The sequence below is a fragment of the Capricornis sumatraensis genome, chromosome 20, assembly GCF_032405125.1.
Source record: "Capricornis sumatraensis isolate serow.1 chromosome 20, serow.2, whole genome shotgun sequence".
NCBI lineage: Eukaryota > Metazoa > Chordata > Mammalia > Artiodactyla > Bovidae > Capricornis > Capricornis sumatraensis.
Genome location: NC_091088.1, coordinates 55,764,982 through 55,782,122, shown reverse-complemented (window position 1 = coordinate 55,782,122; position 17,141 = coordinate 55,764,982). Strand labels below are relative to the sequence as shown.

The following is a 17,141-nucleotide window of genomic DNA, read 5'->3' as shown; positions in this document are numbered from 1 at the left end:
CCATCCCCAGGATCAGTCCAGCCCCCAGTGGTGCCTGCTTGAAGGGAGTGTCAAAAAGGGAGGTGATGTATGGGGAATGCAGACCTCCACCCCCAAAGACAGGCCAGCTAACACCACCCCTACACAGACCCAACCCCCACCCAGATAGACACATGTACAAGTACACACACACAGACACACACACACAGACACCACAAACATATGCACCAGCATACAGTTATACACACAAATGTACACACTTACATATAGAAATACACATACTCATACCTAGACACAGGCAAACACACAGACATATACACACAAGCACAGACACAATCACACTGAGCCACGCAGACACCCGTAGAGGTGTACACACCTATTAGACGCACACTTAAGAAGCAGGCCTTCATGGGGTTGTGTAAACATACGAGTGTTTGTTCATTTACATGCTCGGTTGCAACCAACTTCTCTCCCCCAAACCCAGTTGCTCTAGCCCCACCGGCCTCCTGGTGTTTCTAGAAGGTACCAAACATATTTCCACCTCGGGAATTTTGCACTTCCATTTCCTCCGCTTGGAAAAGCATCCGCACAGACATCCACCCTCCTTCACACTCTTTACTCAGATCCCACCTTCCAGCCACTCTGTCCCTCCCCAAGCACCTTGTCGAAAACTGACATTCCCTGGTGGCTCAGCTGGTAAGTAATCTGCCTGCTATGCGGGAAAACTGGATTTGATCCCTGCGTTGGGAAGATCCCCTGGAGAAGGAAAAGGCTGCTCACTCCAATATTCGGGCCTGGAGAATCCCATGGACTATCCATGGGGTCATAAAGAGTCAGACATGACTGAGTGACTTTCACCTCCACAGCCAGCCTTCTCCTTGCTTTACTTTCTCTCTTTGGATCTCATCACAGTATCCTTCACACGGTCCTGTGTCTCCTGTTCACTGAGTTGACTCAGGGGTTCAGGGTTTCAGCCCTGCTGTATTCCCACCCCGTCCCCCTCCCCGGGGCCCAATATGGCCTGGTACACAGTAGGTGCTCCATAAATGTTTGTTGAATGAGTGGCTGGATTGGTGTGGATACATTTGTGTACTTATGAGCATTTTAGGGTGTGTATGTAGCAATGTGAGCTTGTGTAAATCCATGGGTGAGTTCGTGGAGGAGTCTTGAGTAACTGTTTTTGAGTGTCAGCGGGATTGCCTTCCATTCCCCAGTGTGGTGGTGGTGGGAACACAGGCAGACACACACATACACACATACGCACACACACAAAGGCACATACAAGTACACAGGCAAACTCAAGAGACGCAGACACGCAAACACAGAGAGACACAACACAGAGCTATACAACGTCCACAGATTCACACACACACACAAAGGCATACAGAAGTAAACAAGCAAACACAAGAGACACAGACACACAAACGCAAAGACACACAACACACAGAGCTATCGAAAGTCCAGATTCACACTCACAAAGGCACATACAAGCACACAGGCAAACACAAGAGACGCAGACACACACAGAGACACACAACACACAGAGCTATACAACGTCCACAGATTCACACACACACACAGCGTCTGGGTGACAGCATGTAAGGAGGACCAAGTCTTAAATCTGTGCGTGACTGCAGGTCTGAATCCATCTGTGTTTGTGTCTGAGTGTCTGTTGGCCTCGCGGCGTCTCCCGCCTTCGCTCTGCGCCGTGCTTGTTCCCACCACCATCAGCAGCTACCCGCAGACACAAAGTTTCCTTTCCTCAGGCGGCAGAGGGAGTGGACGCAGGCAAAGGCGGCGAGGCCGGAAGGGGGTGGGCAGGGAAGCTCCGGGGCTCCGCTGCCCGGGCCGCGGTTCCCAGCCAAGGTCAGGTGCCCGCAGCCCCCGCGGGCCCAGCCGAGGGACAGGACGGCCCCGGGCGGGCTGCCCGGGGAGGTGGGGGTGGGGCGCGGCGGGAAGCCTGGGTCCCCTCCAGGCACCTGGCACGTGGGGGCCCCCGCCAGGGTCACGGCGCGAGAGCCCGCGCGGCCCGCCGCCCGTAAAGGAGCCCGCGGGCGGGAGGGGGTCTGGAGCCGGGTCCCGTTCTGACCGCAGCATTCCTGCCCCCGCGTGAGTCACCCCAGCGGCCCCCCCGCACTTCCGGCCGGCCGAGATCCCCCTAGCCAGGCCCCAGCGGCCTGCACCTTGAGGGAGGGAGGGAGCCGGGGCGAAGGGGCCTGGGACCCCCTCCCTCGCGGCGCGCTCTCGGGCCAGATGTGCTTTCCAGATGTACCGGCCCTCCCCCACCCCGGAGCGCAGTCCGCTTTTTCCGAGGGAACGGGAGGGATGGAAGCAGAGAGAGAGGGGGCACGCCCTGAGTCAGATCCAGGGACAGACACGCACAAACGGACGGAATTCCTAACAGGGCACCACCGCGAATTCCTGCATACACGCACAGTGAATCACACTTAACATACAGGGGCAGTTGCTGGTCCTAAAACGGAAAACAGCAACACTGGTCAACTGCCGCGGAGGGTACTGTCACAAACAAGCAGTGACTCAAAAACATACTGGTTGACTTGTATGTAGACACAGGGGGCTGACATTGACATGTACACAGACACACACATGCCCACATTCGCATAAGCTCGCAATCAAACAAGCCCACGCGGACTGCAGACACCTGTGTGTGTTTAGTCTCTCAGTCCTCTCCAACTCTGCGACCCCGTGAACTGTATGTAGCTCTCCAGGCTCTTCTGTCCCTGGAATTCTCCAGGCAAGAATACAGGAGTGAGTTGCCATTCCCATCTCCAGAGGATCTTCCCCACTTGGGGACTGAACCTGGGTCTCCCTCGTTGTGCTGTGCTTAGTCACTCAGTCGTGTCCGACTCTTTGTGACCCCATGGACTGTAGTCTGCCAGGCTCCTCTGTCCATGGGGATTCTCCGGCCAAGAATACTGGAATGGGTTGCCATGCCCTTCTCCAGGAGATCTTCCCAACCCAGGGATAGAACCCAGGTCTCCTGCATCGCAGGCAGATTATTTACCGTCTGAGCCACCAAAGAAGCCCTACAAACACTCAGTAACGCAATATACACCTAGGCTGAAGCTGACAAACACACCAGCCTCCCTGCAGATTGCGACCAACAAATGCACACTGAGGTTGAAGTGGACAAACACACACAACAGGGCGCAGACCAGGCTGATGTGGATGCGCTCGCACACAAGCACAGCCAAGCCTTCCAAACACAGCTGGACACACTCAGCTCGCTTCGGACGCATTCATCAAGATGCAGAGTGACACAGAAACACACAGGGCTGCTGCAGGCACGCAAGCGTGGAGGCGCTGCCCAGTGCATGGAGGTGACGCAGACACATATACACACGGGCTGGTGAGGACCTCAGGTTCATGCACCAGGAGGTAGTCAGGGCTGGGACTGACACACCAGAACAAATAGAAGCTGAAGGGTATTGTTATTGCCTGCTGTGAATCACACACAGACACATACACTTCTATAGGGATCCATGGGACAAAGCTGTACACCAACATTCTCACCCTGTGACATACATACAGATATCACAGAGATATCCATACACAGACAGCCACAGTGGAAAGGAGGAAGCACACCAAGTTGTCCAATGACCCATCCTGACTCCACAAAGAAACAAAATCCCCACCAAGACACACTCACACCTAGAGGAACACACCTGTAAGCTGACATGGTCACCTCTATACAGTGAGGTGTACAAAACAGCCTTCAGACACACTGTGGCTGTGGTCCAGCACTCTGCCATCTCTCCTCACACACACACACACACTAATCCACCCTCACACAGTGAGTCACAGCTATGGACACACAAAAAGGCCAACACTGAGATTCTTAGTCACACACACAGACACACACTTCCACTGACAGCCCCTGAGAAACTTACAGAAATATGCCATAAAGACCCAAACACGGGCTTCCCTGGTGGGGCAGTGGATGGGGATCCCCCTGCCAATAAAGGGGACATGGGTTCCATCCCTGGTCTGGGAAGGTCCCACATGCCACGGGGTAACTAAGCCTGTGGACCGCAACTACTGAGCCCTCAAGCTGCAGAGTCCCATACTCCTCAACAAGAGAAGCCACCGCAACGAGAAGCCCGTGCACCGCAACGAAGAGTCGCCCCTGCTCGCCGCGACTAGAGAAAGCCAAAGCAATGAACACTCAGCACAGGCAAAAAAAAAAAAAGAGACCCATACAGTGGGACAGATGGCTAAACTGACAAAACATACCTAGTAGTGCGCGCACACACACACACACTCACACACACCCCCGAGACATTCTCTGCAGCTGGCCCTCACTAAGGCACACCCTCATCCAGAGAGGTTGATGCTGACAGAAGCACTGAGACACAGATCCAGAGGGCCAGAGACACACCCAGAGCCTCCCACCACGCCCTCCACACTGGGACACACACAGAGACCCCGCCTGGCAGCTCCCATGCTGATAAGCACACAGATCCTCTCACACCTTCGCCCTCCCGTTTCTCCCTCTTCCTGGGATGGGCTCGGGGATCCATAACCCCCCTCCCCCTGTCCGGGGTCCTGCCAGGCTGACTCAGGCCTGGAGTGAGCCCTGGGCCTGAGTCACTCCCCTGGAGCCCAGCATGCTCGCCGCTGCTTCCTGGCACACTCAGGGCCCCTGGGATGCTGGAATGTGAGCCCCTCCTTCCACCCTGAGAGACCCTCCATCCGGAGCACCCTCCCAGCGCCAGCAGATGAAGGTAGCGGGCTGGGGCTGCTGGAAGCCGATGCCTTCCAAGGTCCAGCCGCCTCCCTCCGACTGACTCAGCCTCCCCCATCTGTGTTCCGTTGTCTCTTGTTCCTCAGTGAGGGGAACTCCCTGGGCCCAGGGTCCCCTAACTCTGCCTGACCACTGCGTGGCCCCCCCAAGCTAGATTCTGCCCCGTGTGTGAGGTGTGGAAAGAGTTGGTCACCCTGAGACGGGGAGGGTGTCATCTGTCACTCAGCCCTGTCCCGTCTCTCTCCTTCTTGGCTTACGTCTGCAAGGAGGAGGAGAAGAGGAGGACACAGTTGATTCCGGTGCCCTGCTTGGGGTCAGGGGCTGACAAAGGGGCATCGGGCCCACACACACTTGGCCATGGAACAGCTCAGAGGAAACCCAGGACAAAGGACGCTATTCAGAGAGGCTGGCGCGAACGGAGGGAGAAAGAGCAGAGAGACGACAGAGAGACAGGGAGACAGACACAGAGAGAGATGGAGAACAGAGAGACGGAAAGAAAGCACGCAGAGAGAAATGAGATCGATGGGGACAGAAACGCAGAGACAGAGATACTCAGAGACAAAGAGGAAAAACTAGAGACAAACTCAAAAGACAGAGAGAGACAGACAAGGACAGAAGGATGAGGAGAGCCTCAAATGGAGGCATGAAGGGCCCCCCACTTCCATCCCGCCTGGCCCTCTGTCCTGAGCTGATCACATCCCTGGACTCACCTGGAACGCGGAGTATGTGCTGGGGGCTGTGGTCCATGGCTGAAGCCAGGGAGACAACATCCTGGAGCCACAGGAGGTCCACAGGCTCTGGGGGTCCCTGCGCCCGGCAGCTCAGGTTGAAGGGAGTGTTGGCAACCACAGTCCTGTCCTCAGGCTCCTCCAGGAAGTAAGGCAGGCCTGGGGGAGCAGTGGTAAAGGCTGGGGTCCCTCTGATCCCCCTAGGGGTCTGACTCGCCGCAAGGATGATGTAAGCTGCTGGGTCTTTGACGCCTATGTCTGAGCCCTCAGGATGCCTCTATTCCCAGGACACAAGGTCCCATATATCCAACTCCTCTCATCAATGTCTGACCCCCTTTCATGTTTCTTTTCCAGAATGTCGCTAAGTCATATCTGACTCTTTTGTGATCCCAGGGACTGTAGCCTGCCAGGCTCCTCTGTCCACCAGATTTCCCAGGCAAGAATACTGGAATGGGATGCCATTTCCTTCCTTCTCCAGGAGATCTTCCAGACCCAGGGAGCGAACCCACATCTCCTGCATTGCAGGCAGCCTCTTTGACCACCGAGCCACCTCATCCCACTTTATCTATGAGGAAAGTGAGCCATCCCCCAATCCCCAGCAATGGGGGATGATAGGGTTAAGTCTCCCGGGGTGGGGGAGAGTGGTAAGTTGCCTTGAATCTCTTATCTGACAACCCCCAAGATAGCTTTTTCCCAAAAAACACATAATCTGCCCCCCCCCAGGCTTGTCCTCAAGAATTTATAGACCCCCTTGCCTGACCCTCCCAAGATGTCTGATGTTCCTAGGCCACATGTTCCTAGGCCTAAGACACCCTGAATCCACCAGCACTCTCTGACCCCTCCCTTAGGATTCTTGCCCTCCCAGGACCTCGGAGCCCAGGGCTCACCCTCCAGCCCCACGTAGCCAGGCTGGGACACAAAGGTCTTTCCTCCTAGGACCACGGCGCACTGGTACCATCCCGTATCTGAGAGCTGCAGAGACGAGATTCTGACAGGGCAAGAAGAGGGACAGAGAGATTCAGGGTCAGAGCTGGGCCTGGCGAGGGGGGTCCTCAGAACTGAAAGCGGGGAAGGGGGTCTGGCCCAGAAACTTGTAAGAGCTAGGAAGTGGGTGCTATTATTAACTCATTTTACAGAAGAGGAAAGCGAAAGCCAGGGTGAGTTACATCACTTGGTCAGAGCCACACAGCTCGAGAGTGACCACATTGCCATCCAGCCCAGGTGGGGCTCCTGCGAGTGAGTGCCCACTTGGCCTCATGTGGTGGAGGTGTGGGGACAGGAGGGACGTGGGTCACGGCTGGTTGGAAGGGGAAGCTGGGCACCTGAGTTGGCTGACCACTTTCCAGTCATCCTGCTCGTCTTCGCCCAGGGGCACCTGGGTCTGGGTGCTGTCTGCCAGTTCTAGGGCCTGTCCATCCCGAAGCCAGGTCACCTCGGGGGGCTCCCCCTGAACCTGGAGCTCACACCGAAGGGTGCCCATGAGTCCTCGGGCACCGGTGATGTTCCCCGGACTCCCCACGAAGGGGGTCACTTCAGTCTGTGGGCCTGCAGGGAGATGGAAGAACGTTAGCTCGGGAACCCCTGGTTCCCTGGACTCCTCGGTTCCACCCCTGCCGGCCTGCCTACGGCTGCCAGGACCCCGCCAGGCCCTTAGGCCCACATAGTTGTTGAGTGACCTCAGCTGGGGGGACAGAGGGTGGAGGCTTCGTGGGGAGGATGGGAGCCTTCCCAGGGGACTGGGGTCCGGCCTCCATCCCGTTGGGAAGTAGGCCCAGCATCTGGCAGCCTCCCACGCCCTGACTGCCCGGCTGGCCTGCCCCTGCTTAGGGTCTCTAGAGACTTCACAGACTGGGCTGGTGGATGGTGGGGAAGAAAACGGGATGGGAGAGAGCTGGGAGAGAGAGAGAGAGAGAAATGGGGAAAGAGAGACAGAGAGTGGAACCAGAGAAAGTCAGGCGGACAGAGAGGAGCAGAGACTCAAGAGGGACCGAGGATGAGAAACGGAGAGACCCACCTAGAGGGGAAAAAGCTGGGGGAGAGACACGCAGAGGGAGAGAGAAAGACGCAGACAGAGACGCTGATAAGAGACACTTAGAGAACAGGGAGAGGGAAAGACAGAGACATGGAGACGCACAGAGATGGCGGGCCGAAGGCAGAGCCCCCGGCCCCGGAGGTGGGGCACACGGACAAGCAGCCCTGGGGTGAGGAGAAGTGGGGGTGGCAGGGGTGAGGGTCTTCCCCTAGGGCTCCGGAGCCTCCTCACCCTGCGGCCTGACTTCGGGTCCCTTCTGGAAGGCTCCTTTCCGGGCAGCACTTGCTCAGCCCCTCTCTGCGAGGCCCCCAGTTCCAGCCCAGCCCCTACCCCTCCCGTCTCCTGTCTGTCTGTCCCACTGTGCTGTGTCCATCTCTTCCCCATCTCTGGGGCTCCCAGTTTCTGTTTCTTGTCGTCTGTTCCTCTCTCAAGGGTCCCCTTTTTTTTTCTTTCCCGGCCTCTCTTGGTTTGTCTCTGTGTCCCCCTTGTCCCCCTCTCTGTCGTCCCAAGGAAACTCCCCGAGCGGGCTCAGGACTCAGCGCCATCCCCCTCAAACACCTGCCATCCGTCCCCCCCCTCTTCCCCAACAGCCCCTCTGCGAGAGGTCCCTCCCCAGAGGCCCCCCATCATCACTCACCCTTGGGAGCCACGCGCCCCCAGCAGCACAACGCCCAGCACCAAGCCAACAGGACCTTGCCCATCCTCGGGGCACCAGGCAGTCAGTGCCAAACTTTCCTCAGAAGTTGCTGGGCACCCCGCGAGGGAGGGGGCAGGGCCGGGCTGTCCCCGACCCTCCCCCCAGCTCCCGGCTCCCCCCGCCCTGATTTGGCGCTGCCCGCCTGGCACAGCGTGGTGGTTGGGGGGTGTCCCTCGCGGGCTCGGCTCAGCGGGCCGCCTTCCCAGCTCCTCTGCCTCCTTCTCTCCCTCCCAGACTTCGGGCAACACTTTCTCCGCCCCTGGCTCCCCGTCGCTTCTGCCTCCGCCCACCAGCTTGGAGCCCAAGAGGCCACCTAGACTTCGAGGGGTTAACACGGAGAGAAGAGGACCAGTTCGGTCTTAAAGGGGCCCTGGAGGGAGGTTGAGGAGGGGGCAGGGGCCCCTGGCGGCTGCGTCCCCGCTCCCACTCCGGGGCCGGCAGGGCAGGGAAGCTGAGCGGCTCTGTACCCCGGCTCTGGGCGCTGTCCCTCTGGGCTCTCTCTCCGTGCTCGTCTGGTAAACATTCCTCCAGAACTCCACTCCCCTCTGTGACGCCCCCCTCCCCTGCCTCCACCCCCAGCCCAGCCCAGCCAGGCACTCCCCCTTTGCACTCGCAGCTCCTCAGACCAGGACACACACACACACACACACACACACACACACTCAGATGTCATCCACACACACAGACACACACGAGAGGCTGGGACAGGAGGAGACACGCAGGGACACGCCGCCCGCCCACACTCAGACAAGCCGGGTCAGGAGCACCACCATTCCTGGAAAAAAGTCTCAGAAACCAGAAAAGGGAGGACACTGCTGTATGGGCATCCCGGGGTGCACTGATTGGGGGGGGTGCGGGGAGGGGAACATCGCCCCTAGTACCAGATAAAGACCAACGTGGGCACAGAAACAGGATGCCAGTGGATGGGCACTCACGGGGGTGGGGGTGGGAGTAGCCTGAAGACCTGGATGGGAATCCTGCCTCTGCCACTAACCCCATGACCTTACAAGGACTGGCCTCCCTAAGCCTCAGTTTTTCCATCTGTAAGCTGGGAATAAGAACAGAACCTGCTTGGCAGGCTCCGGGGACAGGGCACATGCAGTTCCGTTGCACGTGGTAACGACAGCTGACTAGGTGTCCTCGGTTTTTCTGCATCTCCTGGGTCTGTCTCTGGGCGCTTGCATTGCTGTCTCCCTCTGGTGGTTTGGTATCCTGATCCTGCAGATCCGGTGCAGGTGTGCTGGTTTCTCCTGCTTGTCCATTTCCCTCCCCCATGTGTTTTGCACGTGTGTGTGGTCTCTCTGAGCCTGCGTGTTTGTGCAGGACAGGCTGAACTCCCAACTCTCTGCTCTTGGCCGTTCTGCTTCTGTACTGGTATCCCCACAGCTCTTCCCAAATGCCTTTCAGCCTCTCAAGGTCTCAGCCACCCGCCCCCTTTCCTCAGTCCTTTCCCACCAGGACCTTGCCTTGGCCTCCTCCCGGGCCTCCATACCTCCTCCAACCCATCTCCCATTTGTAACCAGAGAGATGTTTCTGAAACTCAAATCTGACCCCGTTCCCTCCCTGCTTAACCCTGGCTCCTCACTGCCCTCAGGATGAGCCCTGGGCTCCTCAACTTGGCACCCAGGGCTGAGGCTTGGCACCCTCCTTGAGCTGTCTTCCGTTTCAATGGAGACCTCAGCATTTATCCTGCCTCCTGAGCCTGACCCTCAGGGTCTTCTCAAATACCTCCTACCCTCAGTAAGTTTCCAGCTGCCATGGAGGATTAGACTCAGCTAATTAACCTCTCTCCTGCCTGGCCCTGCTCTCTTCTCCATGACCTCACCCTGGTCCAGACCCGTCTTCTCTGACCTGAACTCCTGCTCTGGCCTCCTCCCTGGTCTCCTGGCCTCCACTCACCCTCCCTCTAACCAGTCAAGAGCAAGAAGAATGTCTTTTGGGATTTCCCTGGCGGTTCAGTGGCTAAGACTCTGAGCTCCCACTGCAGAGAGCCCGGATTCCATCCCTGCCCAGGGAACTAGATCCCACATGCCACAACTAAGACTCAGAGCAGCCAAATAAATAGATAATGAAAAAAACAAAGAGAGATAAAAAGACTGTGTCTCTCAATCCCAAATCAAACCATTTCCTCCTTTGTCCCAAATCTTCCATGAAAAACCCCTAAACTGCTTGCCTCGTGCCCTCTGATGTCCACCACTTGGCTCCTTTCTCTTGCTCACTGGTCTCCGGCCTCCTCCTGTAGCCCTTTGTCCCCAACCCCTCAGCCCCATCTCAATTGCCCCCTTTCCATGGCATCACTGCCTGGTACTTCCCAGTCAACTCTAGGTCCCCATGTTATTCACTCCCAACACTTTGTCCTTTTCTTTGTTTTTTTTTTTTTTCTCTCTCTCTCTCTATATATATACTTATTTAATATTTTTCTTTTTTTTTAAACAAATATATTTATTTGCTTATTTGGCTGCACCAGATCTTTATGTGGTATCTTTAGTTGTGGCATGAGAACTCTCAGCTGTGGCACGTGGGATCTAGTTCCCTGAGCAGGGATCGAACCTGGGCCCCCTGCATTGGAAGAGCAGAGTCTTAGCCACTGGACCACCAGGGAAGCCCTTGTCCTTTTCTCTGGTGACGCTCCTTGAGTTTTCAGGCCTATTTATTGCAGCAACTGTGTGTCTTGTATCTTCCTTCTCCTGCTGGTCTGTGGGCTCTAAGGGAGCAGGCATTGGATATGTCTTAGTCATCACTCTGTCCCCACCACCCTGTAAAAAACCTTTCATAAAGGGGTCAATTAATTATTGTGGCATTGTGGGGGGGATGCAAATATTTGCAACGATCTGCCCACTTGTTTGAACATGTTGGGGGTCCGTACGCACCTAATGGGCCTGCTGTGTGCATGGCCAAGTCGAATCTGTATTCGTTCTCTCAAAAACTGTTTGCTCGGGATATCCCTCGTGATCCCGAGTGGTTAAGAATCTGCCTTTCAATGCGGGGGATCAATGGGTTTGATCCCTGGGAGAGAAACGAAAGTTCCCGCGTGCCGTGAGGCAACTAAGCCTGAGTGCTACAACTACTGAGCCTCCCAGAGAGACATTTATCAGGATGCGTCATGGGCAGTGAAGACAAATGCATCAAGGGGAGGGAGATCAAGGGGGTGGAGAGTGCTGTTTTAGGGAAGGTGGTCAGGGAAGGCCTCTCTGAGGGTGCGATCAAGGTCCGAAGTAAATTAGCAAGTGAGTGAGTCATGTAAGGAAGGGCATTCTAGGCAGAGGGAACAGCCCGTGCACAGGCCTGGAGGCCGGCTTGTGGAGAACTCCAAGGAGGAGACCCGTGTGGCAGGAATGGATGGGGGTCATGGAGGCGGGTGAGGTTATTGTCAGCCTGGCAAGGAAGACTTTGGGCTTTTGTTCTAAATATGATAGACTGCACTAGGGGGCTATTTTCTCTACCCAGCTTTATCAATGTATAATGGACAAATGTATAAAGGACTTCCCTGTAGCTCAAGTGGTAAAGAATCTGCCTGCGATACAGGAGACCAGGGTTCAATCCCTGGGTCGGGAAGCTCCTCTGGAGAAGGGAATGGCAATCCACTCCAGTATTGTTGCCTGGAGAATTCCATGGACAGAGAAGCCTGGCGGGCTACAGTTCATGGGGTCGCAAAGAGTCGGACACGACTAAGTGACTAACACACACAATGGACAAAAGTGTGTAAACTAGTTAAGGGGTACGACATGGTTCACTACATGTATATATTGTGGAGTGGTTACCACAGTATATTTAGTTAACCCATCCATTGCCTCACATAGTTACCATTTTTTCTGGTGTGGATGGTGAGGATATTTACGATCTACTTTCTTCGTAAATTTCAAGTATACAATACAGGGGCTTCCTTGGTGGAGCAGTGGTTAGGAATCTGCCTTGTAATGCACGGGACACTGGTTCGATCCCTGGTCCTGGAAGATTCCACATGCCTCGGAGCTAGTAGTCTTTGCACCACAACTACTGAGCCCATGTGCCCTAGAGTCCGTGCTCTGCAACAAAACAAGCCACAACAATGAGAAGTCAGAGCTTCTAGAGAGTAGCTCCCGATATATGCAACTGGAGAAAGCCCAGGTGCAACAACAGAAACCCAGCACAGCCAATCAATAAATAAACATGCAATACAGTATTAGCTATGTTCCCCAGGTTGTACATTAGATCCCAGAGTTTATTTATTTTGTAAATGGAACTCTGTACCCTTGACCAAAATCTCCCCATTTCTCACCCAGTCCCTGGCAACCACCATTCTTTTACTTTTTCATTTAATTAATTAATTATAGGTGGTGGTTCAGTCTCTAAATTGTTCCAATTCTCATGACCCCATGGACTGTAGCCCACCAGGCTCCTCTGTTTCTAGGATTTTCCAGGCAAGAATCCTGGGGTGGGTTGCTATTTCCTTCACCAGGGGATCTTCCTGACCCAGGGATCAAACCTGGGTCTTCTGCACTGCAGGCAGTTTCTTTACTGATTGAGCTACCAGGGAAGCCCCCATTAATTATTAATTGAGAGATAATTGATATACAACATTACATTAGTTTCTGATGTACAGAGACATTCAGTATTTGTATATATTGTGAAATGATCACCATCGTAATTCTAGTTTAACCTCCATCACTACACAGTGACAGTTTTTTGTTGGTGTTGTTAACAGAATGTTTAGGATCTACTTTCAGGGGTCTTTCCTGGTGGTCCAGTGGTTAAGACTCTGCTTCCACCGCAGGGGGACTAGGTTCAATTCCTGGTCAGGGAACTAAGATCTTGCACGCTGAGTTGCATGGCAGATAAAAAAAAAAAAAAGAAATCTCTTTTTGGGACTTCCCTGGTGGTTCAGTAGCTAGGACTCCATGCTGCCAATTATGGGGGGAGGGGGCGGGCAAGGGAGGGGGTTTCAGTCCCTGGTCAGGGAACTAGATCCCATATGCTGTATCTAAAGATCCCACATGCCCCAGTTTAAATAAATACATAATTTTAAAATAATCTACTCTCTTAGCAACCTTCATATGTATAGTACAGTATCATTAACCATGATTACCAGGCACCTACTACATTCTATCCCTCTCTGTTTCGTGATTTTTCAGTTTTTTTAGCTTCCCCATATAAGCGATCATACTACAGTTTGTCTGACTTAATTTCACTCAGATAATGTCTACAAGGTCCATCCATGTTTGTCAGAAATGGCAGGATTTCCGTCTTTCTTACGGCTGAACAATATTCTGCTACTTATCTGTGTCACTTTCCCTTTCCCTTTCTTTTTTTTTTGTTTGGCTGCATCACCGTGTGTGAAACTTCCTTGACTAGGGATTGAACCCTTGCTCCCTGCAGTGGAAGCGCAGAGTTGTAACCACTGGACCACAAGGGATGTTCCTGTGTTTCCTTATCCACTCATCTGCTGACGCAGATTTGTTTCTGCGCCTTGGCTATGGTGAATAATGCTGCCGTGGATACAGGGGTGCAGGTATCTCTTGAGACGCTGATTTTGTTTCCTTTCGATATATACCAAGAAGTGGGAAGGGGCTGGATCCTGTGTAACAATTTCATTTTTAAGTTTTTGAGGAGCCTCCAAGCTGTTCTCCATGGTGGCTGCACTAATTTACATTCCCACCAACAGCGCACAAGTGTTTGATTAGGGGAGTGACCTGATTTGATTTGGTTTTCAAAGATCTCGGGCTTCCCGGGGGCTCAGTGGTAAAGAATCCGCCTGCCCGTGCAGGGGACACAGGTGTGACCCCTGGTCTGGGAAGATCCCACTCGCTGCAGAGCTACTCAGCCTGTGGGCACCACAACTATCAAGCCCCTGTTCTAGAGCCCAGCAACCACAATAAGAGAAGCCACTTCGATGAGAGGCCCATGCACAGCAACTGGAAAGTAGCCCTTGCAGGAGTGAAGACCCAGGACAGCTGTAAATACATAAATATGGCTCTACTGAGACCAGTAAGGGAAAGGGTGATGGGAAACTTTCTAACAGGGGCATCAAGACCTGGACACGCTACATGGGACAGTTTATTATTGATGCTGGCAAGGGACCCAGCACTCCCTAGCGAGGAGCTCTTGCCAGAATAAGCCCGCATCTGGTCTAACTCCCAGTTTACAGGGAATTCCTGGCAATGGAAAGACATCTTCTTGAGTAGACATCTTCACCCCCAAGAAGCCATCAGCCAAATGAGGGATGTGACCCAGTTTCTTCAAGAAATTAGTGGCATTACCAGAGGAGAAAAGGGGGAGGGATAAATTAACAATCTGGGATTAAAATATATACCTGGCTATATATAAAATAGATAACAAGCATCTACCATATAGCACAGGGTACTATACTCAATACATTATAATAACCTATAATAGAAGGGAATATAAAAAAGAATTATATAATTATGTAGATGTATAATTGAATCACTGCATTGTACATCTGAAATTAATACAACATTGTAAATCAACTATATTTCAATAAGAATTTAAAAAAATAAGTAGGATTCAAAAGATTGGGGAATGATTACAGCTTAGAAGATTTCCCTGCTGGAGCAGAGGTAAAGAATCCACCTGCCAATGCAGGAGACGTGGGTTCGATCCCTGGGTTGGGAAGATCCCCTGGAGAAGGAAATGGTAACCCACTCCAGTGTTCTTGCCTGGGAAATCCCATGGACAGAGGAGCCTGGTGGACTACTGTCCACGGGGTTGCAGAGTTAGACATGACTGAGTGACTGAGTACAGCCTCCCAAAGAAGGCACTGCGTGGTGAGCCTTTGAGTGCTGATTTGAGTAAATACGACCACAAAGTACATTTCTGGAAACTTCGGGGAAAGATGAACACTAACTGCGAAAGAGCTAACTGTGATAGGTGTGAAAATGTGGATGTGGTTGTGACTTTTTAAAAATCATTTTGTTTGTTTTCGGCTGTGCTGGGTCTTTGTTGCCGTGCAGCCTTTTCTCTAGTTTCAGTGAGCAGAGGCTATACTCTTGAGTTGCAGGCCGCGGGCTTCTGATGGCAGCAGCCTCTCCTGTTGTGGAGCACAGACTCTGGGGCACTCAGGTCCGGGAGTTGTGGCTCCCGAGCTCTAGAGCACAGGCTCAGCAGTTGTGGGGCACGGCTCAGCTCCTCTGTGGCATGTGGGATCCTCCTGGATCAGGGATCCAACCCATGCTTCTTACTTTGGCGGGTGGATTCTTTACCACTGAGCCACCCGGGAAACCCGAGTTGTGATTTCTAAAAAGTGGCTTTTAGGGAATTCCCTGACAGTCGAGTTGTTAGGACTCCAAGCTTTCAGTGCTGAGGGCATGGGTTCAGCTGGGGAACTAAGATCCCGAGAGACACATGGCAAAAAAAAAAAAAAGAATAGATTTTAAAGGCGGAGTTGCTTTAATAAGTTAGGAGCCTTTGCTGGGGATAATGAAAGTTTTGTGTATAGGTAGTGTGATGGTTATACATTGTGAAGGTATTTTATACACTTACAAGTGGTGAAAATGATAAATGGATATATTTTACCCACTCCCTCCCCAGAAAAACTGAAGACCACACTAATTGTAAATACTTTTACTTTGGGGTCCGATAATTATTGTTAAGCCATTCTGAGTTTATGTTCTTCTTTGCTTGCTACTGCAATCATTCTAATATGTCAACTTTCATATTAATGCAGTACAAGGTCCATCCTTCCATAAATAAATGACTTTGCTGGTATTTCTGGTTCCAAATTTTCCTGAACGTGAACTAGCAAAGGAAAGCTAGTTGTTGCCTTAATTAATTAATTAGGTGGCACCTTACGGCATGTGGGAACTTAGTCCCCTGAGTAGAGACCGAACCCAGGCCCCTTGCACTGGGAGCACGGAGTCTTAGTCACTAGACCACCAAGGACATCCCCACTGCCTTAATTTAAATAAAAAGAGCAAACCTCAAACCTCATTCATTCCTTTTCGTATCCTCCTGACATAAAAAGCGAGTATTCAGTCGATAAGTCATGTCCAACTGTTGGGACTCCGTGGACTGTGGCCCACCAGGCTCTTCTGTCCAGGACATAAAAAGTAGCAATAATAATAAATCCAAGAACGTAACATATATTCTGGTGCCTGTGAAGTTCCAGAATTTTTCACATCCCTTCTCTTAAATTAAGTAAATATTTTATTGTTTTCTTTTTTAATTATTTCTTTGGCCATGCCATGCGCCATGTGAGATCTTAGCTCCCTGGCTGGGGATCAAACTGATGCCCCCTACTCTGGGAGCATGTTAAATTGCGTGTCTTTTAGATGCTCAACCCTCAGTGAAGTCATCATTAACTAGAAAGTGGCAAAGTTAAGATGTGACCCAGTCTCGTCTTTCTATTTTGTATCATATCACTGTTCTGTGCTACCTTTGTAGAACTTAAGCCAAAAGATAGTGATGACATCATGGAAAATTAAAAACAAACAAACAAACAAACACCTTTAGCCAACAATCTGTGCACTGCTGAAGCTTTCAGAGGCCTATATCTGCAATCTTTTGCTTGTTTTGGCTCTGCCGAATGGCATGTGGAATCTTAGTATCCTAACCAGGGACTGAACCTGTTCCCTCCACCTCACCCTCAGCAGTGGAAGGGTGGAGTCCTAACCACTGGACTTCCAGGGAAGTCTTTGAAATTTGTTTTAAAATGCCTTAACAAAAAATAAAAAGAGTTGGATGGGCAGGTGGATAGAAACGTACTGATGAAGCAGGGCAACCAAGGTGGGAGAATGTAGGTGGTGTCCCATGGATGTTCCCGAATAATCCCTTCAACTTTGCTGCATTTTTGAAAATTGTCATAACAAAATGTTGCAGGAGAAGGGGGACTTCCCTGGTGGGCCCAGTGGTTAAGAATTTGACTTGCAATACAGGGCACTCGGGTTCGATCCCTGGTCAGGGAAATAAGATCCTATATGCCACGGGGCAACTAAGCCTGCAACGGGG

The 17,141-nt window shown here is 52.5% G+C and overlaps 1 protein-coding gene and 1 non-coding gene across 3 annotated transcripts in view; both read right to left on the bottom strand.

Annotated features, from left to right (window-relative positions):
* Positions 1–8,390, bottom strand: part of AXL (AXL receptor tyrosine kinase) — a 35,707-nt gene extending 27,317 nt beyond the window's left edge. Inside the window, exons 1-4 of one of the 2 annotated variants that reach the window (XM_068991773.1) lie at positions 8,142–8,390; positions 6,795–7,017; positions 6,360–6,460; positions 5,455–5,631 (exon numbers count right to left, since the gene is read on the bottom strand). In XM_068991773.1, the coding sequence (XP_068847874.1) occupies positions 5,455–5,631; positions 6,360–6,460; positions 6,795–7,017; positions 8,142–8,205 (565 nt within the window). In that variant the 5' untranslated portion in view covers positions 8,206–8,390. The remainder of the gene's footprint in view (positions 1–5,454; positions 5,632–6,359; positions 6,461–6,794; positions 7,018–8,141) is intronic. The other variant, XM_068991774.1, reaches the window with a different exon arrangement.
* A 2,340-nt stretch (positions 8,391–10,730) lies between these two features.
* Positions 10,731–10,803, bottom strand: TRNAG-UCC (transfer RNA glycine (anticodon UCC)). Its single transcript has one exon. It is a non-coding gene; the product is annotated as a tRNA-Gly (tRNA).
* Positions 10,804–17,141: the final 6,338 nt, after the last annotated feature.